The 22199-nt window shown below is 37.0% G+C and overlaps 1 protein-coding gene across 2 annotated transcripts in view; it reads left to right on the top strand.

The window, feature by feature from the left end:
• Positions 1 to 21920, top strand: part of arhgap27 (Rho GTPase activating protein 27) — a 30582-nt gene extending 8662 nt beyond the window's left edge. The window contains exons 1-17 of one of the 2 annotated variants that reach the window (XM_036217276.1): positions 2151 to 2447; positions 8949 to 9407; positions 11038 to 11277; positions 12051 to 12131; positions 13751 to 13867; positions 14773 to 14859; positions 16676 to 16743; positions 16848 to 16935; positions 17212 to 17313; positions 17534 to 17632; positions 18336 to 18429; positions 18507 to 18641; positions 18876 to 18974; positions 20129 to 20206; positions 20313 to 20444; positions 20539 to 20644; positions 21005 to 21920. In XM_036217276.1, coding sequence (XP_036073169.1) covers positions 2373 to 2447; positions 8949 to 9407; positions 11038 to 11277; positions 12051 to 12131; positions 13751 to 13867; positions 14773 to 14859; positions 16676 to 16743; positions 16848 to 16935; positions 17212 to 17313; positions 17534 to 17632; positions 18336 to 18429; positions 18507 to 18641; positions 18876 to 18974; positions 20129 to 20206; positions 20313 to 20444; positions 20539 to 20644; positions 21005 to 21182 — 2238 coding nt within the window. In that variant the 5' untranslated portion in view covers positions 2151 to 2372 and the 3' untranslated portion in view covers positions 21183 to 21920. Of the gene's footprint in view, positions 1 to 2150; positions 2448 to 8948; positions 9408 to 11037; positions 11278 to 12050; positions 12132 to 13750; positions 13868 to 14772; positions 14860 to 16675; positions 16744 to 16847; positions 16936 to 17211; positions 17314 to 17533; positions 17633 to 18335; positions 18430 to 18506; positions 18642 to 18875; positions 18975 to 20128; positions 20207 to 20312; positions 20445 to 20538; positions 20645 to 21004 lie in introns of those variants that run through there. The other variant, XM_024285298.2, reaches the window with a different exon arrangement.
• Positions 21921 to 22199: the final 279 nt, after the last annotated feature.

Below are 22199 nucleotides of genomic sequence, written 5' to 3'. Positions count from 1 at the left end.
AAGACCCCGCCGCAAGGACAGGCGCCGCCCGGAGCCAGGGCGGGCCCCAAGGGGGTTACTCCAACCCGCCCCAGAGCCAGAGAGTTTCATTATTGACAAAAAATATAAATCATCATTAGACACTTCTTTAAGCATCGCAAAAATATCAATAGCAATATAAAATGCTCTAGCAACAAGGGTAAATCTATTAAAAAACACGCACAAATGTAGGTTAGATACCTTCCACATATGCAAGTGGAAGAAATGTTAAAGTCTAACGAGGGGGGGAAAAAAAACAAATCTATATGAGGTTAGGACAAACCAACAAACTTTGTGCATGCATTGTGTTTTGCTTTTTTTGGTAGCATGCAAACCCTCCACTTGTGGTTGTTTTCATGCAACTTTTAACTCAACCATACACAGTCTAATACATGAATACCCTCAGCTTGTCTGCCAACTTTGAAACGCCTCATTGAATTCAGTTCAAGGATATAATTAAATAAAATAAAGTTAGACTAACATGATAAGTTCATTCATTTTTTTTAGGTCATTTACTTCTAACAATGGTCTAGTTGTGTTTTTTTTTAATGTATTTTTTTTTACTCAAATTGATTGTTTGAGGTCAGGAAAAGACTCCGGCTGCAGGGGCCTTATTTTCTAAAACTGTTATTTTATGGAGTTGCTGTTTCAATATGATATAGCTTAAAATAACATTTTTTGTTACTCATTTTCAGTTTTCACTCGCATATAGACATTTACAACATTTCTATTTTGAGACTTAGTAAATGAGTTATAAATATGTCGTAACAGCTGTAAGCTATCAGGACAGTGTGTAAACAAAGCGATGATGGGAAGTGTGAGCAGGGCAACGGTCCCGCCCACAATCTCAGAGGCAAAGGAACCCCTGCTGCTCTGCAGACATTACATCCTAAAAAAAAAAAAAAAACAGTTTAATAAAAATTGCATAATCATAATTTAAAAAAACACTGGAAACATTTTGAAAATAGATCAACAGCTTTAACAATAAGAATATACTATAGTTCATGAATTGTATGAGAAAATAATTTGTTATGTGCTTGAATGCTAATATTACACACTTTTTCTTTCAAAATCTTTTTTTTGTTCATACCACCTTAGAAACTAGATTTTAATTGCTACCTTATGCTTGTTTTCCCTCCCCCTTTGTCGCCATGGTGATGATAAGCACCTAAGAAATGTAATGAAATGACAAAAATGTGCAAAGAGAGTCACTTCACAACTGGTACTTTAAGGATTTCCTCTCCTACCTCACATACTGAACATTCTGCTATGAGAAAGCAAAATCTGCCGGTTTCACACACACACATGCAGACCTGGCAGAGCACAGATAAGAAAACGATTAGCTGATGGAGTCCACATGGGGAAACTCTGGAGTCGTCCAGGATTCCACACAATGACGAGTGTGATGTAAGAGGGAGAGGAGCCAGTTTGATTCAATGGCTCAACTGTGCGCTTTGTGGCGTGATTCGGGCCCCAATTTGGTCGACTATTGTCTGATTGGACGAGCGTTTGTGTGGTTAAGCAATCAAGGAGATTGCTGCTTCATGCAGAGCACAGAGTTCACTGTTTTCGCAGACGGTGCTCAAAGATTTTCTACCATAAATCAATTTTGATTTGTTTGTTTGGATCGTGCCACTTAAGGTCCTGCTGCCTCAAGCTTGTAAAGCTCAAAATCTTCTATAAAACTAACCCCAAACAGGTTGGTTGTAAAAGGAAGTGTTTACCGAACAAGTGAACTAAAGAGAAAAAAAAAAGTGCAACTTCCTGTTTGAAGCTGCAACACTCCTGGAGGCTGCAGTTTAATCATCAGTCAGTGAAATAAAAAGTAACATCTTTAAGAGTTATAAATTGTTTTTATCTTGACATTGAACAAGTGAGCTCATCCCTACACTAAACACCTTTTTTAGTTTTCCAATCTTATACGTGTTTCTTTAAAGTTTCCATTTCCTTTTTTATCTTATGGGCGTGCTGTCAGGAAGTAGGTTGAAGGAGCTGCAGAGATCGTATTGTTCTATCTATTCAACCCCTTTTTTTGTTTTTCTGTCCATCCTTCACTGCTCGGTTGGTTCTTGCAGACCCCTGAACCCCCCCCCCCCCCTCCTCCACAGGAATCCATGCATAGGCGCTGACACCCTCGCACTTCTCTCGCCCTTTCCACACACAGTTCGCAGTTCTTCTTTCTATTTGGACTGCCACAGCTGTCGCTGCTGCAGGAGGATGCGTGCAGCACAGTTCTCCAGCGCGCTCTTTTATTATCCGCTCACATGGAATTAGAGACGTATGGATGAGTCGCACAGTTCGGGGTCTTTTGCCACGTTTGGATAGATGAATCTTCAGCACACGAGGTCATAAACATGGTGGACATGTACTCTGAAATTTGCTCAGATCATCGGGCCAGGCAGGGCTTGACCCTGCCGGTAAACACACAGGTAGGCTCTTCACTCCCATCAACGATTATTTAAACTAAATACAATTCATTGTTTCTTTCAAACATTCAAATATTCTGATGTCGCTTCCTGTTTCAGAGAGAAACAACTTCTCTGAGTCTGTTTTTATTTCCTGTGTACAATAAACCGATGGTGCCATGTTTTTATATTTTAAAAAGAAGTTCTGACAATCTCAAACATCGAGTATGTTGAGTTTTATGGTTTGAGCTTTGAATTTATGTTGTTATGAAGCATCAAATATGTCCGTCTGTTCTCAGAAACAGGAGTTTCACATATAGGGTTTCCCCTGACACGTTTTATGGTGAAAATTTTGAACCTATTTTGTATTTTGGACTTCAATTACTAAAGAAAAACATTTTATTAGATGGTTAATAATCATAAATTTACCATTAATTTACAAATTTGCACAAATATTAAGAAGAACGTTATGTTGTAAGCGTTCAGGAAATAAGAAGTTCTTCATTTTCACTTATTGCGTAGAAGAGAACAATGCATCCAGTGGAAACCGCATGTCATTTCTACCTGGGGTTACTGGGTTTCCGTTGACAGTGCTGCGTGTTGGGCAGGATGGAGGCATTCCCGTGTCAGAGATCAATGAGGCGGCCCTTTCATTTCCCCATCTGTCAGTTTGCAGCTGTTGGGTGTGTGCTGCTTCAAATCAATCTGTTTGGAGGTCAGCTGTCTGCCAGTCAACATTAACCCTGTGTTTATGCTTGAGTCAATACTGATTCAGAGCCAGTTATGTAATCAAGTCAAACAGATGGATAAAAATACACGATGGGCTTGATTCCTCATGGTTTAAAAAAATATTTTAAATGAGTTTAAGTGGTTATTTAATGCTTTAAGAAATCTATTTGGATATTGCATAATTTTATAAGCAAATATCAAAGAGCTTTGAAATGTCTAATCCTGCATTTGAAAAAAAAAAAAAAAGCAAAAAAACTGTTCCTAAGCCCTTGGAGACTCCAAACTTTGGTTAAGTTCACAGACTTCTCTTAATACGAGTGGCCTTTTGAACTTCCACTGACCGGCTGTTACTGTTTTGGGATAAAACGACAGCGGTTATTGTGAAACGAACTCAAAGTGGTGATATCCTGCTAAAGTTCAACTCATGGCTTGGCTTAGACATTACACCACTTCCTGGTGGTTTTATTTTGATTTTAATTTAGCCGGAATGAGGCAATATTTGTGAAAGGAAACCCTTCATCATTTTAACCATTTACGTTGTTAAGATAAAGATAAAAAAAAAGGGTTTAGACTTGAATTAAAGAGTTTAAAGTCTAACTTCGATCATCTTTTGATTCATTTTAAAAGCATTCCCAGTGGTCTTTAAATTATGATGATGTTGTTTTTTTTGCCAAAATCAACAAACCTCTGTGGGTTTTTAGGACATAGTTTCTGCAGAGTGGCATTAGTTAATTAAAAAGTTGCCTCTAAATTACGGGAGGGGCCATTAGTGGAGAGTAAGCCTTCCCCTACTTCCTGACATCCACCTGTTTATTCTCTACCGCTAGCTTACAGCCCCTCACGACCATAACGTTTGGAGTTTGGAGCCAGATGGCAGCTCAGAAGATCTCAGTTTTGTTGTTGTTGTTTTCCCGGCTCACAGTTCCCTTGCAAACGAAATAGCAGTGGCGGGCCGTGCATTTCACACCTAGGCCTTCAGTAGTGCTCCATCTGAATCAACCCAACCCTCAATAACTATTTTATGGCTATAAAACTTCTACTGCAGGTACAACTGAGACACACATAAAAAAGCATAAAAATAACCTGATAAAATTGCAATAATATTTAGGTATATAGCAAAATTTTACTCACCAAAAATCCGGATTATTTGTACACAAAATCCATCCTTTCTATCCTCAAGAAGATTTCAATCACTCTGTCGTGCAGATTATCCGTGCGTTTTAGTTCCATCAAGAAGTCCTTTTCTATCGCCATGGAAGCTAATGCTGAAAGTTGAGCCTGCCCTGACGTATTTCTGGCATAAGTTTTAATTCGCTTCGGGGCTGAGAATGTCCGTTCAACAGAAGCAGTGGACACGGGGCTTGCTAGCTTCGGAGTTGCCCGACCCCGCTTAACAATGTCCAGCTTTTCTTGAAAAGTCCGTCTTGAAAACGGCTTTGACAGTAAGTCTGCAACCAAATCCATTTCTTCTCCTCCTTCAGCCATTGTGGATTGACAAACCAGCTATTAAATTCGATATATTTGCCTGTGCAGGTCGCTACAGATTCAGTTTACCAGCTCTGCCTAGTACACTCTCCGATTATCCAATCACAGCGCGTGAAAATCCTGACGTTTCCGTGGGCCTGCTAGCTGGCCTATCACGTGGTCTCCTCCAGATCTGATTGGTTGAAGCAACAGTTTGGTGGACCATTATTTTATGCTACAGGGCCCGCAAAACTGATTGTGAAGGCCTTCAGGCAGATTTCTTTGACCCTAGCAACAAATGGTGCTGCAATGTGATTGGTTAATGCTTAAATAGGAAAATACACGTCTGGAAGCAGCGCAACCAGGGAGACAGCAATGAAAGGACGAAGACAGAGCATTTGGAATTATAGAATACGTATTCACGGAAATAAATAATAATTAATATCAGTCTGTGATTCAGATATTTTTAGGCCAGCAGAGAAGGCCTTGCAGGCCCTGACGGCCCGCCACTGCGAAATAGTAATAAAATACTTCCTTTTTACTTTCCCATTAAGTGTAGATTGATTAAAGTACATCTTCAAAAACATAAAAACTTTTATTGCTTTAAGGCTTAAACTGCCTTGTGGGATTTTAACTTCAATCAATATATATATATATATATATATTTTCCATGTTATACTCTTGTATTTTAAAAAACAGCTTAAATTTAAAGCTGTGCATAAAATAAAATCTGGTAGAAAGTTAAAAATTAAACTCATACGTATTTTTTTTGCTTAACATTTTACCATTTTCATTTTGTTTGAATAAAAAAAACATTTATTACAAAAATACATGTTAAAAACTGAAGTAATCTTATACATTCTTAACCCTCTCATTCATGAATTATGATCAAATCAGGTGGATTCTTTTTCCCACAGTGTTTGTATTCATCTATAGGGATACAAAATGAAGTGTTTTTTTTTTTTTTTTTAGAAAAAAGGTATATCTTTAAATTATACAAAGATATATTTACCTGTCCACTCAAGTCTACTTCATGAATCTTGTACAGTAAAAACATCAATGTAAGTTTATGGTCATTTGTAGATATAATTGTAAATAACTTGAAATATGGTATCATGGTGTAATGGTGATTCCTCTATCTTTAAAGCTTGATTTGTACTTGGTTAAGGACAATGTCTATGAACTGAGAATAGTATAACAAAAGTAAGTCATGAACTCAGCATCAATCATTATAGGATCTAGCTTCCCATCAAATCTATGAACTGTTATTTCTGAACGGAACATCTTCTCTTTGCTCAGCATCTTATGGTATATATCGTATACTTGCATTCAAGCTGTACACTAGTGACTTAAATATATGAAAGGGTTAAATTGAAATATAAAAAATGTTGGTTGTTGCTCTGTTTAGGGATTCAAAAACCTTTTAAAAGCTAAACTTTCTCACAGCATGATGCAACCGCCCCCGTGCTTTACAGTAGAAAAATTCAGCAAGTCTCACTATTTTCTCTCTCTCTCAATATTTAAATATATATATATTTAATTGTGATCACAATCACCAAATAGTTATATATATCAACCTCTACTGGTCGTGGTGTAAATGTAGAAAGCTGTCTCCATGTGGAGCTAAAAACCGTGGCTTTGTTTGAAGCTAGTTGTTTTGGAGAAGAGACTTCCTTCTCATTTTCAGCTTGTGTCAGTGCATGTTTTGTTTACTGTGGATATCAACATTCTGACTTATTTTAATTTGTTCCTTTTTCTTGTTTTGTCACTTTATAAATTATAACTTGCTTGAAAACTTCATAGAAGTTTCTGGTTGATGGTTCTTGCCTCTGTATGTCAGTTTCTGTAACATGTTTCTGGGTTTGTTTTGCTTTTTTTGGCAGTGATAAGCAGATACAACCCAGACACACGCAGAGGTCGTTAAATATAGACCACGAGGCTAGCACAGTCAGACAGGACGTAGTTAATGTTGAGTCTGAAACAGCCCACAGTTTCATTTGTGCCTCCATGACAATGAGTGCAAATACCAGCCTGTACAGGGAGATAAACCCCAGAAGGATTAGGCGCCTCGGTGGAGAACAGGTGAGAAAACATCACTTTGGAGGGAAAGTGTTTGTCTTGTGACATTTGTGTACCTGCACTGGCTTTAGCACCCCTCTGGGGACAGAAGTATCCTTTCTTTGCGCTTACTCTTATTGGAGTTCTTTAAACAAATTAGTTGTGTTGTCTGTTTTGCATGTTGTGTTCCTGCCTTGCCTAACCCTAGTGTGACCCATGCAGCGCTCTGTTCATCCACTCTAAAAAAAAATGTTGAAACATCAACTGACTTCCTTTTATTCTTGGAGTGTTGACTGTTGGGGACGATGAGGCCCGAGTTAATGCATGACTGTTCAAGTGACTTTTAGCCCTATTTTTTTTTAGTCGACTGCAGCTGAGCTGTGATCAGGTGTTCACATGTTGGTTACATTTTTAATTCTTAATCCAGTTCTCACACTTCAGATCTTTTAATACATGTGTTGAAGTCAAGGCCCGGGGGCCGGATCCGACCCTTTTTATATCCACCCCTCCAGATCATTTTATTTTATTGTTATGAATGGATAATATTAACGACTTCACGTGTGTTTTGGATTGTGCAATTGAGTTTGACACCCCTGTATTAGTAGATGCATAGAGGAAATGAACTTTGTCTATTATTCTTTGGGTTTAAAAGTGGTGCACTGGTGCTCTTAAAACAAAGAAAGCTGCTTGTTGCAGTGCACCTGGTGGGTATGTGGTTGTTGTTGTTTTATTAGCCACTTCCTGTACTGTTTTAGTGGTAGTAGATATTTAAAGCTGAGCACTTAAATGGTAAAATGATAAATGGCTTAAACTTGTAAAGGGCTTTTCTACCTTACTTGGAGGTCCAATGGGCTTCACAGTCACAGACCCATTCACCCATTTACATTCATACACTGGTGGTGGCTCCACTGCCGAACACTAGCGCCAACCTTCCACCAGAGGTAAGGTGAGGTTCAGCGTCTTGCCCAAGGACACTACGACACATGGGCAGGCAAGGCGGGAATTGAACCTGCAATCTTCCGATCAGAAGTCGACTGCCTTACCACTGCACCCAGCGGCGGACTTACCATTAGGCAAAGATGGGCAAATGCCTGGGCCCCCCACCACTTTGGGGCCCCCCAGCTAAACACAGTATAAATGTATAAAATAATCACCACGTCCATTATTTTTTAAAGTCCCACTCCAATCATCATTTGATGCATTTTTATTGTTCCCAGTGTTTTTTTTAACTATGTTTACATGGTATACTGTTTTTAGCCCAAATCAAAAACATGTTGTTTTCCAGAACATAGTTTCTTTAGAGCGACAGTAGTTCATTGGACATTCACATCTGGATTGTGGGTGGGACCAAGTAAACCTGCCCACATTTCCCATCATCCCTTTATTAGACCAGGGGTACCCAAATCCAGGCCTCAAGGGCCGGCCTCCTTCTGGTTTTACAGAAACCTTGTCGTATCTTCTGCTAATTACCTGGATCAGGTGTGTCTAACCAATAAGGAGCTTCAATGGCAAGTTGGTAGGAGAACATGTAGGACAGTGGCCTTCGAGGCCTGGATTTGGGCACCCCTGGTTTAGACTCTCACCCACTAGCTTACAGCCCTCAACCAAACATTGGTGGTGCAACAAAATGGATTATCTGAGCTATCCAGCCGTACAGTTTTGAGCTCGATGGCAGTTTAAATAAAGAAAAACTAGACCATTTTAAACTTCATTTCACATCCTCAATCATGAGGAAAATTGCATGGTAATGTGTCAAAAAAACAAAAAAACTCGATTTTCATCAGAGTGGTTCTCTACGTGTTTGTGGCTACTTTGGTAAAATCCCAAAATAATAGACAAAAAAGAGAAGAACCTGATTTGTTCCTAATAGAAAGGGGTTGGGTAACAAATTCAGTATTTTTAGAGGAGTAAAACCAATATTGTAAAACACATTATTTTAACAATTAAATATGATTTTACTTTTTAGATGCTCGTGGAATTATTTTAATTCTTGACATTAATGTTGTCCAAAATTGTACTAGTGAAGAATTTATTCAACTGATGTTTTGCCTTATAAGTAATGATAAAAAAAGGATAACTAGGGCCCTGCAGAGGGCCTCATGATATTGTTCACCAGGGGCCCTCATACTGCTACGTTCACCCCAGTTATAATTTTATAGTTATTGTTTGGAAAACACTTTATTTTATGAATTGAACCTTAAATAAGCCTTTATTATAAAGTGGAAATTAGAAATATGTTTAATAACTTTATTGATATTTTTTTTGTCTCTGCAGGTACAGGATGACAACGTTCGGACGGGAGTGTATGTGAATGTAGCACAACTTCGCCAAAGTATTTCCGAGTCTCCGCCTTCGGTCGCCTCGCCCTGCTCTCCGTCCCCGTTCAACGAATGGGAGGTTCATGTTGACCAGGATAGTGGACAGGAGTACTACTATCACACCGCCACAGGGCGCACGACCTGGGAGAGCCCCTTTTTAGACTCCCCTACAGACACTCAGCAGCTCCCCTCAGAGGAGCCCCGGCCTCCGTCGCTTCCACGCTCTCCTCTCTCTTTGTCCTCGCCCCTGCCCTCTGGGTGGACTTCCGATTGGGAACAGTTGGTGGATGAAAGCAGTGGTCGGCCATACTTCTACAACGCGATGTCTGGGGAGACGTCCTGGGAGCCTCCGGAGCAGCAGAGCCCCTACCCTCCTCTGATGGATTCCCTGAACAGGTTTCCTGGCGATGGACTGGTAAAGACAGCCCTGCTGCTCTACTTAGCTCTTCTCTGTTTCTAGTTTTAGCTGCACCCAGGGGAACGCTGCAAATACAGTCAATTTTAATGAAATTAAATCCCTTGCTCCAACATAGCACATTAGTAAAGACCACAACCCCCCTGATACAGAACAATCCCAACTGCATCGCACAGTAAACTCCCTAAATATAAAAAAAATCCAACTTTTAAGGAATATTATCTAGCATCCAAGCCTTCTGGGAAAATATGTCTGTGCCGGAAAATATTTTCATGGAAAATTGATAAGATAGAAACATCATTCATTCACAAATAGTATTTTCTCACACCTCAAACATCCAGTGACCCAGTTTTCTATCCTTTAATGACTTCATGGAAGGAAGAGAAACAACTTTTATTGGGCCAATAAAGAACAAACGCTCTTCAGGTCACGTTGAGATGTAAGGTGTAAATTAAAGTAATCAAACGTCACATGAAGATTGGAGTGTAAAATGATTCAGCTCATGGTGTTTACGGAAACGGTGTTTTGCTACAAGAATAATCTCTAAAGGGCCCAATAAGGAAGTGAAAAGGTGATAGATTAGGTTAGCTTCTCCACAAACTAAACACAACCTAAAGGTGGTTTAAATTCAAAATGAAGAACTTCCGTCTTTTGTAAACAGACTTAACTGTTGCATCTTTTTAGCAAATGAAGTCGCTCCAAAACTAATTCTCCTACTCTGTTTTTATCTATTGTAAAATCGTTCACAGAGCTATTTTATTTATCATTATGCTGTTTTAGCCTAAACCAAAACACTTTTTTAAGACCTTTTTTTTTGCAGAACCACTCGAAATCATCAGAAATTCACCGTACTGTTAAAGTAACCCTGCGTTGATATCCCAGCATTCCTTTTGTTTACTCTCTCCTCTTAGCTTATAGCCCCTTGCAGCTCCAAGGTAGCATTAGCATAGCACAAAAAAAATGTTCAGTGCCGTACAGTTTGATCTAAATAACAGCTCAGACTAAAAAGAGAAAGGAGACTTTTTAACTATTTTCTAAATGTCCTTCATTATGAGATAAATGCAACAAAAACAAGTTAAAAACACAATTTAAATTGGGGTATATAAAACATTTTTTGGTTCAAATCATATAGTTAATCTGCTTCTAAATCTGGTTCAAAGGTTCACAGTCCTCTGCACAATTCTTTTGTGTTTGTGTGAATAAATATGATCATTTTAGTGTAAAACCGTATGCATTAAATATAGTAAAATATAGTAAATTGACGGTATGAATTAATAAAATTATTCTTCTACCCCCTCATTTTTAAACACTTTTATCACTTTCTGTTTATCATATTTATTTGACTTATTTATTTTGTATTTAAAAATATAAAGCAATCAATCAATCAAAGTGACACGCAATATATTTGTCAGACTTCAATTTATATTTATTCATTTATACAGAGATTTTTATCCAAGTTTGAAAAAGAACTCTTCAGTTTGAGTTAACTTGAACTCTGGCGTGTGAATATTAGTCAAACTGAACCAAATCCACAGAAAAATCAATTTTTTTAGGTTAAAATTGATTCTGTAATCATATCTGATGTAGGATTTGTGAATGTTTAAATGCATTTTTATGCATTGATCCCCAGCCTCCATTACCCGTGGAGGACTATCCCCCTGAGGATTACCCAACTGACGATATTCCAGACGTTTCGGAAGACCACCTCGCTACCCAAAGCCCCTCCTTCTCCAATGAGTTCTCCTTCAGCCACGTGACCCGGACCAACATCCCCCGGGCCAACCTGGACCGTAGCACCCCACCTGGATGGAACCTCACAGTCGAACCCAATGGGACTTGGGTGTTTACTAATGATAACTCTCCAGACCAGGTACAGACAGTCCAGAAATGACACCTATTAAACTTAAATAAATAAATAATGTTAACATTTTCTTAAATGAAATGTTTACAGTATGTTTTTTCTGTTTATTATGGGAGTGGCCATTTTGCAAATTTGTTTTAAAGGCTCTATTCTCTGGACTGTGTAAAAATAGCATATCAGAAGGTAAAACTAAAGAAGTGTATTGTTTGCTTGGAAAAGTACCAGATCATTGGGAATTTTTTGAAGACTAAATGAGAGAGAGGAGAAGGCAACACATGAATAACAAATAACCAGGAACGCTGGGTAGCACAAGAAAACAAACAAACATTTCCATCCGCCAGCTTATTAGACTAAATTCAAATAAATGCAAACAAAATTCCATCCCCAGCATCAACTTTAGAGATTTCTCACAATGGCTCTCTATGATCACTGGCGGTTTTTTCCCCAAAGTGAAGGATGTAAATATCTGTAAATGGAAGGAGGTCAGTGCACAGGTTTTAAAAATAAAACTTGTTCATCAAATGGGTCACTAGACCTGTTTACTAAAACCTATTGTAAAATTGGACATTTCTAAAATGCAAAATAAAAACTTCACAGTTTCAATCTTTGCATTTTTTTGGTGTGTAATGAATTTTCCTCAATTTCCCAAGTTCTTCTTACTTTTATCAATTTTTTGTTGCAAAAGGAAACTGAAATAATTTTCTATAATCTGCAAATTCAGTAAAAGATGTTTTGAAAGAACCCTTATAAATATTATGTATTTCTTTATTTTGTGCTAATAGTGGATCAAATCTGTGGATGAGCAAGGGCAGACCTACTACTACCTGAGAGACGGCTCCAGGTCCCAGTGGAACCTTCCGGAGGTAGATGTTGTACTTTTTAAGCAAATTCAATGCATAAAGTTATCTTGATACCAAATGAAGAGATTTTTGGTATTAGTTTTTATGCTACCTTCACACCAGGCTTGAAATTGGGCAGTTAAAACAACCACTTCCAATGAAAATTCTATGTGAAAGCACGTAAATGCATATTTCGGAATCATGCGTTCAAAACTCTCCCGTTCACGCATGGCTACACAAGTTTTTAAGTCTGTTTTTAGGCTTTGAAAGTTAAACTGGTGGACTTTGACCAATCGGGGACTTGGATTTGACTGCTGGTAGCATTCTTTTTCAAACATGGAAGACCCAACTGTTTAAAAATTGATCATAAAGGAGGAGTTATTAATTGCGGTTTGTCCCTGGCTGAAATTCCATGACACCAAGGCCGAATCTGAATTCTTCCCCTCCAATTGTAGGGGTATTTGAAAGGGTAGGGTTGTTTGCAGTGTTTTTTTTTTTTCTTGCGGTGGAGGTTTTTCGCGCTGTGCTGCGGAGCAGAAGTGCTTTTCTTCATGTGTGTGCTTTAAAGCGCATAAGTTTAAATTTAAATTAAAATAATGATTTTTTGTTTTAGTGTGACCTTTTTAAAGGGTAACACAACAGGACAGTTTGAGGAAGACTCAACTCTAAGCCCAGATTTAAAAAAATGGGAAAAAAGGGGTGGGGTAAATGATGGAGGTGTGGCTTGGATCTGTGATTGACAGTGAGGTTAGCATGAGGTAACGTAGTCACGCTGGGTCTACAGAATGAAGATTGGTACCGAGCAAAGTGATGCAAAAACCTTTCAGTGGAGGTTGAGGAAGGTGCTCATTGTCAGACCAAAAGGGACCCGTGTCTGAGTGCTAAAATGACGCTAGCATCATAAGCTAATATATGCTAATGTTTTAAGCTAACAATCATAGCAAATCCCATCACCAGGACGGAGTTTGCTGGATTCAATGCCAACTGCAGTCACCCACAGTTGGCCAACTTCCATATCCACCTGAAAGTTGTGCAAGTCAGTAGATTTTTGACAACTGAAGGCAAAACACCTACAAGCCATGCTAAAGCTAACACGATGGTGACAGATGTTACAGAATGAAAGATGGGTGGGGCTTTTATACTGCAGCTTCATAGCATGATGACATAAAACTTGAAATAACGTGGGACTTACATCAATAGACTAACCTGTAGGGGGCAGCAAACAGAAGTTTTTAGACTATAATTTCAGGAATTAAGCAAGTTTATTTGAAATAATCAAAAATGTGGCAATGACCAACAGACAGTACTTTTAAAGCCCCATTTGTAGAGGTTAACAGACAAAAAAAAGTTGATTTAATTACCCTAAAACCGATGTTGTTATGTATTTCACTAGCAGCTCAGCACTAATGTAGTTGACAGGCTACTTTCATGTCATCGAGTGGAAGTAAAGTCCGAAGTCTTTCATATATCGAAGTAAAGCCGTGCACCAAGCTTCTTCCAACTGTAGGTTCATGTGCTAGTATCCGTCCAGTGTGATAAGCTAAACACTAATTGGGCATTCTTGCACGCACATCACATTTCTGGTGTATAGGTAGCATAAGATGAACTTTATGCTTTGATATTAACTGTTTTGTCCCTTCCAGGCTCCTGTAGCTCCCTACCAATCCAGGGAGAACGGTGTTGAAGGAGAAAACGTGTCGGTCATCAGAAACTGGAGACACACCATGGGACCCTCTCAATTCACTGGGCAGGACGATGGGGTACATGCACACTACTCAGACACACACTCACTCAGCTGTGTGTGTGCACAGCCCAAGCATCAGCTGTGTGTCACAGGGTGTGTCAGTTTAAATTTGAAGTCTTAGTTATGCAAGCAAGTAAGCGAGGGTAAGACTGTTTGTCAACCAACAACACTGAAGGCTTTAACCCTTATTTAGCAATGCAAATCCAGTGCGTGGATCTGTGCTCGACACAGACGGCCCAAGGGCAGAGATGAGGAGGGAGAGGCGACACACAAACATCTGGGTGTCTCTGGATACAAATAAGGGCTTGTCCTTTCCATTGCTAAACAATTTAAAGCTAGTACTGAGCACTAATGAGTCAAGAAGTGGCACTGAAGGCTCCTGTTTAACTCAAGAGTTTAAATCCCAAAAATAGTTTGAGGAAAATTACTCTCTCGTTTAAAACTATTGCAGGGCAAATGTAAAAAAGTTAGCATAAATTGTCTTGCAGAAGGCCAACAAAAAATTAGGTACAACTTCTGTAGAGATAAAAGGTGTAAAGCAGGGGCGGAGCCATGTGGGGACAGCCAAAAGCCCCCAATTTTTGAGTCAATATATTTTTATTTTTGACAAAGATTAAGAAATCATCAATAAAAGCTTCTTTAAGTATCTCAAAAATAACAAAAGTAATATTTTTCAATAAAATCTCAAGCCCCTGAAATTTTTTGCTCCGCCACTGTATTGTGCGCTCTGTTGTTCTCATTTGCCCCCCTTCCGAACTCCTCTGCCCCCCTCCATGATAAATGTTCAAGCTGTGTAAAACATACAAGTAGATGTAAATCTTTTCTTTTCGGTGATGCATTCCTCAGCTTATAGGTAGAAATGTTGGGGCCACCTTAAAAATTTGATTTTTTTAAAAGTTTTTCATTTGATTTGTTTTTCAGAGATTTGTCCAAACTCACAAGAGAAACATGTCGGACAACAGCAGCAACGGAGCGAGCACGGAAAACTCTTCGGAGACGCAACATAACGTAAGCTGAAGAGTGTGTTCTCCAAAGCTAGCATTTCGATTTTGGATCTTTTAAATTCGATTCACACCCATTTCAAACTCAGATTCACTTCAGCGACGAGTTGTCTGAGTGGTTTTCTGTTTCTCCCCTTTAAAGGCTGTTGATTTTAGATCGTGGAGAAACCGCTATTATCTGACCTCGAGGTGGCTGCGCTATAATGTGGGTTTGTTAGGTGAAGTGTTGAGCTTCACTTCATCATAGTCTGTCTATGATGGGTAGGAGGTGTTAGGAAAGACGCTCGCTTCATCCTTCAAACGCAATACACCGTCTTTGCTGGAACCACTTTTTGTTGTTGTTGTGTTTTGGATCTTTTTTTAATTTCACCATGCTCATTCAAAATGACTTTTTTAGTATTTCTTACATTAGAAGAAAAGCCTGCTGATGCAGTTACCATTGAAAGAGTGGCTATTTGTGCTCTTTTTGGTAAATTTATAACTAATAATATTTTATTCTTGTATATTTCATTTCTCAAAACAGCAGGTAAACCCACATTTTGAGTTGCTTGGAGGTTTGTAGTTTTTCGTTTTTGTTCTTATCTGGCAGAGAAAGACCACAGTACATAACAACTGGTCTTTTTCTTTGACTTAAAATGTTCCCATTTAGTCTTTGGAAGTATTGACTTTATGTATTTCCTACGCTACACTTACATGGTCTACAGTACATTTGCTATACTTATAATGCAAGTATATTTGATAAAATAAACTTCAAGTGTACTACTTTTTGCTGAGGCAAGTTTTGTGGAATCTAAAACTATATTTAAGATGCAAGAGTAATTTTATGTAGTTACAGCTTTTCACGTTTGTGCCAAAACTCTCAACTTTTAACATTTGTACAATTTTAAAGTAGCTTTTATTCTTAAAAGTCAACCAGTTTGTTTTTTTCAAGAACAACAGCTTTTTTTAAAATATTATTTTTCACATGTTTTGTGACATAAGTAATATTTTTTCCACTTTTTGACTTGTCCATCAGTTCGTTAAAAATCCACAACAAAAAAAATCTGCCCTACAGACTGTTTTTTTTTCTAAATTAACAGCTACATAACACTTAAAAATAATGTCATAATTTTAGAGACTATTAAATTACTCCATTTGGAATTCAAACAGTTTTTATGATGCCTTGTTCCTTTTTTTTACTCTTTAAAGACTCCAATTTCAAACAATATGTGGGTAACTAGCAGTAGTTAATGCACACATACTGCATTTTGTTAATGCTTTATAATACATTTAGTACAATAAGCACACGTTAACTGCTAACTATTGCATTATACACTTATTAATTCAAAGTTTTTGCGTAAATGTATCTGTTAATGTGTTATTTAATAGTTAATTAATGCTTAATTACGCATGAACTACCATTACCTGAGGAATCCAAATTTAACATTTTATCTTAAGTTTTTAGTTACTCAAAGGGATAATTTAGCTGCATGTTTTGCATGATGTATGTCTAGAAAAAATTACATTTCACCGTATTATTTATTTCTAATGATTAACATCAATTATTTGATGTATTTAATGGAGTCTGTAAAATACCACCTTTCATCATTAAAGTGAGTTCACACATCAAAGTTGAACAAAATATGAAAAAGTTTTTTATTTTTTTTATTTTGATCAGTCCAATTCAAATGATGATGTAATCAGACATAATGGGCAGATTATTTGCTTTCATGTGTCCATCATTTCACTGCTGAAGCTGTCAGCTGTGTCTTCCATCCCATAATGCATTGCTCCCTCTGGAGGTGACAGACTTGAAGATTTGTTTTTCTCTGTTGCAACTTTAGGTGCAGAACTTGGAAAAAGCTGGAATTCTCAACAAAACAAAAGTTTGTGAGAACGGAAAGAAAGTACGGTAAGGTTGTTTTTTTATACTCTCAGTATGTCGATAGTTTTGGATTTTAGAATGTGTGTGTGGAGATGGAGGCTCAGTTGCTGCTTTTGTTTGTTCCTGTTAAGGAAAAACTGGACTGCGACATGGACAGTTCTCCGTGAAGGTGTGTTGACGTTCCACAAGGACCCCAAGTCTACAACGGCCGGGAATATTGTAAGATTTTATCTTTTTTTTAAGGTGGAGGGACTTGTAAAAGTGGAAATATTTAGAGATGATTATGTCTATTTTTAGTTAGTTCATCATGTTACGCTTTAGTTTAAAAAAAAAGAAGCATTGAACTTCAGTATAGCTGATCTCAGGGAAGGCAAACCCTCAGGGAACATGCTGGCAAAGACAGTCGCAGGTTTTGTTTAAAGTATCTCGCCTCTCGGAATGTGGAAAAGTTGGTTCCATGAACAGCTGGAGTTTTCTCTTTTTGTCATAATGCAGAACAAGACCAATCAGATTGTTCCGGAGTTCGCTGTGGAGCTGAAAGGAGCGACTATTGGTTGGGCGTCGAAGGACAAATCCAGCAAAAAGAATGTGTTAGAGGTGCGTTTGTTGACATGGAAAACATTGTAAAGTAAACCATTTAGTGGAAACTTGAATCCCAAGCAAACTACAGTATATATTTTTAGCATTAGTCACTTCATAAATACGTTCTAAATCATTAAACACTGGATTTGTTTAATGCAAAGAATTTTTAAATAGAATTTCCTCATTTCATAGAATTAATTGCCTTATTGAATTAATATGTTTTTTCTAATGTCAGTTAAAAGGAAAGAATGGCGTGGAGTTTCTCATCCAGTACGACACAGACAGTATCATCCACGACTGGCACAAAATCATACTGGACGCCATACGAAAACTAGTAAGTTCCTGCACCGAATATATCAATCATGAGAATTTAAATCTGTTAAATAAGCTTTTTTGCTTTTGCATGTGTTTAAAGAATTAAAAATGTAAATAAAAGGCAATATTAGACAATAAATATTATGCATTTTTAAGTGTGATTTTTTTTTTTTTTTTTTTTTTTTTTTTTTTTAGCTATCTGCTGTTTTTAATGGAGCAAGGTTGTCAATACATTTTTATTTATTTTATTTTTATTGTTTTTCATTGTATCAAACTTAGCAATTAAAGGTTCAGAAAAATTGTATTTAACATAAAGTTGTATTTTTTCAATTATATGTGCTTACCGGTAATTTTAATCAGAAATGTGCAGAAAATAACAGAATTCAGGACTTTTTTCTTTCTTTAAAAAATTGAAACTAATAAATGAAAGGAGCTGGAATAATTCTAATTTTATTTGAGCTTTTTATTCTTTTCATTTATTCAAAAATATATTATCTAATGAATGATTTTAAAAGTATGAAGTATATATTTAAATTTTAGTGTACATGGTAATATAACTTAAGTAACTCCCAAATGTATAATTTCATAATCTGGAAGCGCTCAAGTCGCTTCTAATTTGCAACACGAATGAGGATGGACAACTTTCAAATTAATCCATTGTTCTTTAGGTCTTTCTTGTGCTAAACTCCTCTGCGAACGTCCTAATTTAATGTGTCCCTCAGGATTATCAGGACCAACATCCTGAAGAAGAGGATGGAGACATTTACGAAAAGATTGCAGAGGACAAACCCAGCAGCACCATAGACAGACGGAAACGTAAGTTGCACAAGTGTAAGCATTTTTTTTCTAAAAAAAATAAATGGTGTTTTCATTGATCGACGTCCTCTCTGCAGAATCTAAGCCGGCCGTCACAAATTCACCCAGCTCTTCGGGGGAGACGGACCCCAAGAAGGTTCGAACCAAGCTGATGAAATTGCTTATGAAGCGTCCTACGTTGGAGGCAGTGAAGGAAAAAGGATATTTCAGAGGTAACGTCAAACATTTAGTAATAATTTAAAACTTTTAGTAGCATTTTTGTTCTAAAAAAATACAAATTTAATTAAAAAAAACATTAAAATCGTCAAACAGATAATAAATATCTCCACTTAGCTTCTATTTAAAATGGGAAGTACAATATTAGGTTTCACTCTCACCAACAGTTTCTATTTTTTTTTAACTTGTCGTCTCATATTCTAGTTTTGTCAAATATTTATTTGCTGCAGAAAATGTCTTTGGCTGTCCTCTGGATACGCTGTGTGCACATGAAAAGACGACGGTTCCCAGTTTTGTGGAAAAATGCATCAAAGCGGTGGAAAAGAGGGGTAAGATACTTTGAGTTTATCGATGATTTACGCAGGGGTCTGCAACCTTCAACACTCACAGAGCCACTCGGATCAACTTTTCATGGAACAAATCCCAGCAGGAGCCACAAAAACTCACTTCACCCTTTAGAAAAATAAGACACGGATTTTACGTACAAGTCGCAAGAGCAAAAAATGTCAAATAAAGAAGAAAACCACATATAAGTCACTCTGGAGTATAAGTCGCGCTTTTGGGAGAAAAGTCTGACGTTTCAGAACACTCTGCCAAGCCCAGCGTAGCAAAAAAATTTTATAAAATAAATAAATACAAGAATACTAATCATTTTATGTGTAAGAAAAATATCAAAGTTTAAGAGGGAACCAATCAGATTCTCTTCCATGTTTGTTTTGGACGACACTTCTTCTGCCATTGTCAGTTGCAAGTAATTATACTCATTTGCAGCGCCCTCTAGCGGTTGTCAGAGGAAGCAACTACTAAAGGACAACCAATGTTTACTGGGAAAATAAGAAATATATTAGTCTATTTATGTCTAAAAAAGAAAAAGCACACAAATAGGTCGCTCCTAAGTATAAGCCGAACCTCTGGCTAAACTATGAAAAAACTCTGATTTATACGGAATGTCAACGCTACCATTATGATAAATACAAAGTTTTTGCATGAATAAAACATAAATATTAAGAGAAAATACCCTTTTTTCATAATATGAAACAGTTTATAACTTTTAATAGAGGTTCACAGGATTTCTTTTCAAAATAAAAGACACCTTTTTTTTGCCATTTGTGGTAGATAATTGCCAAAAAATACATTAAGCCCAGTCAAAAAATGAAGCGGAGCCAATTGTGACTCGTGTATTTCTCAACCCATAAGGTGCTCTTAAATATTGTTCAAAAATAGAAAAAATTGTCTTATAATCCAGTTTGTCTTAATTCTGACTTCCAATAGGTTTTCTGTGGCACACAGCTCACAAAAATCGGACGTCTAAAATGTTTTAGCTCAGTACCGTTAGCTTTTTTAAAAAAAAAACGAAAAACTTTATTTTTCTTTAGCCATAGAGCCACAATGGAAAGAGCCACATGTGACTCTGGAGCCCCAGGTTGGAGACCCCTGATTTAAAGGGACATCTTATACTTAAATCTTTATGTTCCGTTCGCAGGTTTAGACATTGATGGATTGTACAGAGTTAGTGGAAACCTTGCTGTCATTCAAAAACTTCGCTTTAAGGCAGATCATGGTAATGTTTTTTACTTTTTTTTTCAGTGAAATTAGTACTCTAGCTCTGGTTGTGCAGCAGTGCCCCCTGTTGTTTTTTTAATGTTTTTTTTTTTTTGCTGAAACAGAGGAGCTGAACCTGGAGGACGGTCAATGGGAAGACGTTCACGTCATCACCGGAGCACTGAAATTATTCTTCCGAGAGCTTCCTGAACCGCTTTTCCCCTACAGTCACTTTGAAGCCTTCATCTCTGCCATCAGTGAGAATTTTTTCATTTATAATCAGCTTGTTATGCATTTTTTCCTTTTAAAGAATATATGCCATAAACCGAAATTTTCCATCTGTTTTTCTAGGAATTCCTGATTATAATACAAAACTGTTGCGTATTTATGAACTGGTCAGATCACTTCCTCAAGCTAATCATGACACCATGGCGCTGCTTTTTGAGCATTTGCACAGGTTTGCTTTGTTTATTTAAGCTATTTATTTGCATATTTTAACCATGTACTTTTAATTTTTGTATTACTATATTAGAATAAAAATTATGTTTAAACAAAATATTTGCAAAAAATATAATTTATAGATATATTTAAACTATTAAAGGACACTATTTGACTTTTTTGTGCTTTAAAGTCGACGTTTTATCATTTTAGATGGTAAATTTTACTTCCTTTTTGTTGTTTAAAACAATGTTTTGTGTTAGGGAAATGCTATGCTCTTATGGGACACAAACTTAATGTCATACGTGTGAAAATAGGAGTTGGAGTTCCTTATTTGAAGAAATTTAAGCTGCTTTTTTCTATCCAACACCTGTTTCAGGCTCATTCAGTACGGTGAGGACAATCGCATGACTGTTCAGAACGTGGCTATCGTGTTCGGCCCCACTCTGCTCCGGCCTGAGAAAGAGTCCTCCAACATCGCCATGCACATGATCTTCCAGAACCAGATTGTGGAGTTCATCCTGAATGAATACGAGCGCATCTTCTGTTCCAGCTGAAGCAAACTCACGATGCTTCTTCTGTCTTTTGCTGAAAGTTTCTTTAACAGTTTTTTTTTTTTTTTAATCTAGTAAAATGAAATACATTTGGCAGTATTGGGGGGATTCAATCTTGAGCCACAGGGTAGCAGATGTTTGAGGGTTTTGTATCTAAAACAAGCTGTTTTTTCTGTTAAAAAAATAACTCCTTGACATTTAAGGTTTTTAAATCTCACAAGCCACTTTCTAAGTTCTTATGCTTTTGGATTTTTTTTCAGGTTTTTTCTTAATCACACTGTAGAAAAACCTCAAAATGGAAAATAATTTCTTCTACAAGGTTTAAAAATTGCTTTCTAATTTTTAAAATCTTTTACATGTGTTTAAAGTAGCAACATGTCTCTCATCACAATTGCATTCTAGTACTGTGTTTTCTTTTAAGCCTTTCTTTTATCCTGAAATGTTTTTGTAATATAGAAATGTATAAAATATAATAAATGCATTATATTGCTGATGGGATCTTGGTAAGAATCGAGTACTTTTCTACCAAGCTTCCTTGAAGAGATTGTACAATAACATCCCAGAAATTTAAACTAGAACTATTTTTTAACTTTAAATCAATCTGAGAATAAATTTAAAAAAGGGTATTAAGAGAAAAATATGTCTTGTAAATAGTAAAGGATGGCATATTTATGCTGTGAGTTGGTTGAATAAATGCTTCTTGCATAGTTCTTTCAAAATAAAAGAATTGTCATGAAAAGATGCTTGCTCTTTATTGTGTCCCTTGAAAAAGATGTGTAAATGAAAGGAAGGAGTTATAATGGAAACGCTGGAAAAGTGTAACAGATTACAAAAGGAATAGGTCACATGTGATACACATGACACTTTTTTTTTTAAAGTCCAGTGGTTGATATATATAAATCTGTCAAATAGATGCAATTTGTTCTAAGAATAGTGTGAAATGTTGTAACGCAAATATAGGACTGGGCTATTAACAAAATTAATTACAAATTATTTTGGATTTTGAATTGAGTTTAAGTA

The sequence above is a fragment of the Oryzias melastigma genome, linkage group LG19, assembly GCF_002922805.2.
Source record: "Oryzias melastigma strain HK-1 linkage group LG19, ASM292280v2, whole genome shotgun sequence".
Classification (NCBI taxonomy): domain Eukaryota; kingdom Metazoa; phylum Chordata; class Actinopteri; order Beloniformes; family Adrianichthyidae; genus Oryzias; species Oryzias melastigma.
This window is presented reverse-complemented; position numbering and strand designations above follow the sequence as displayed.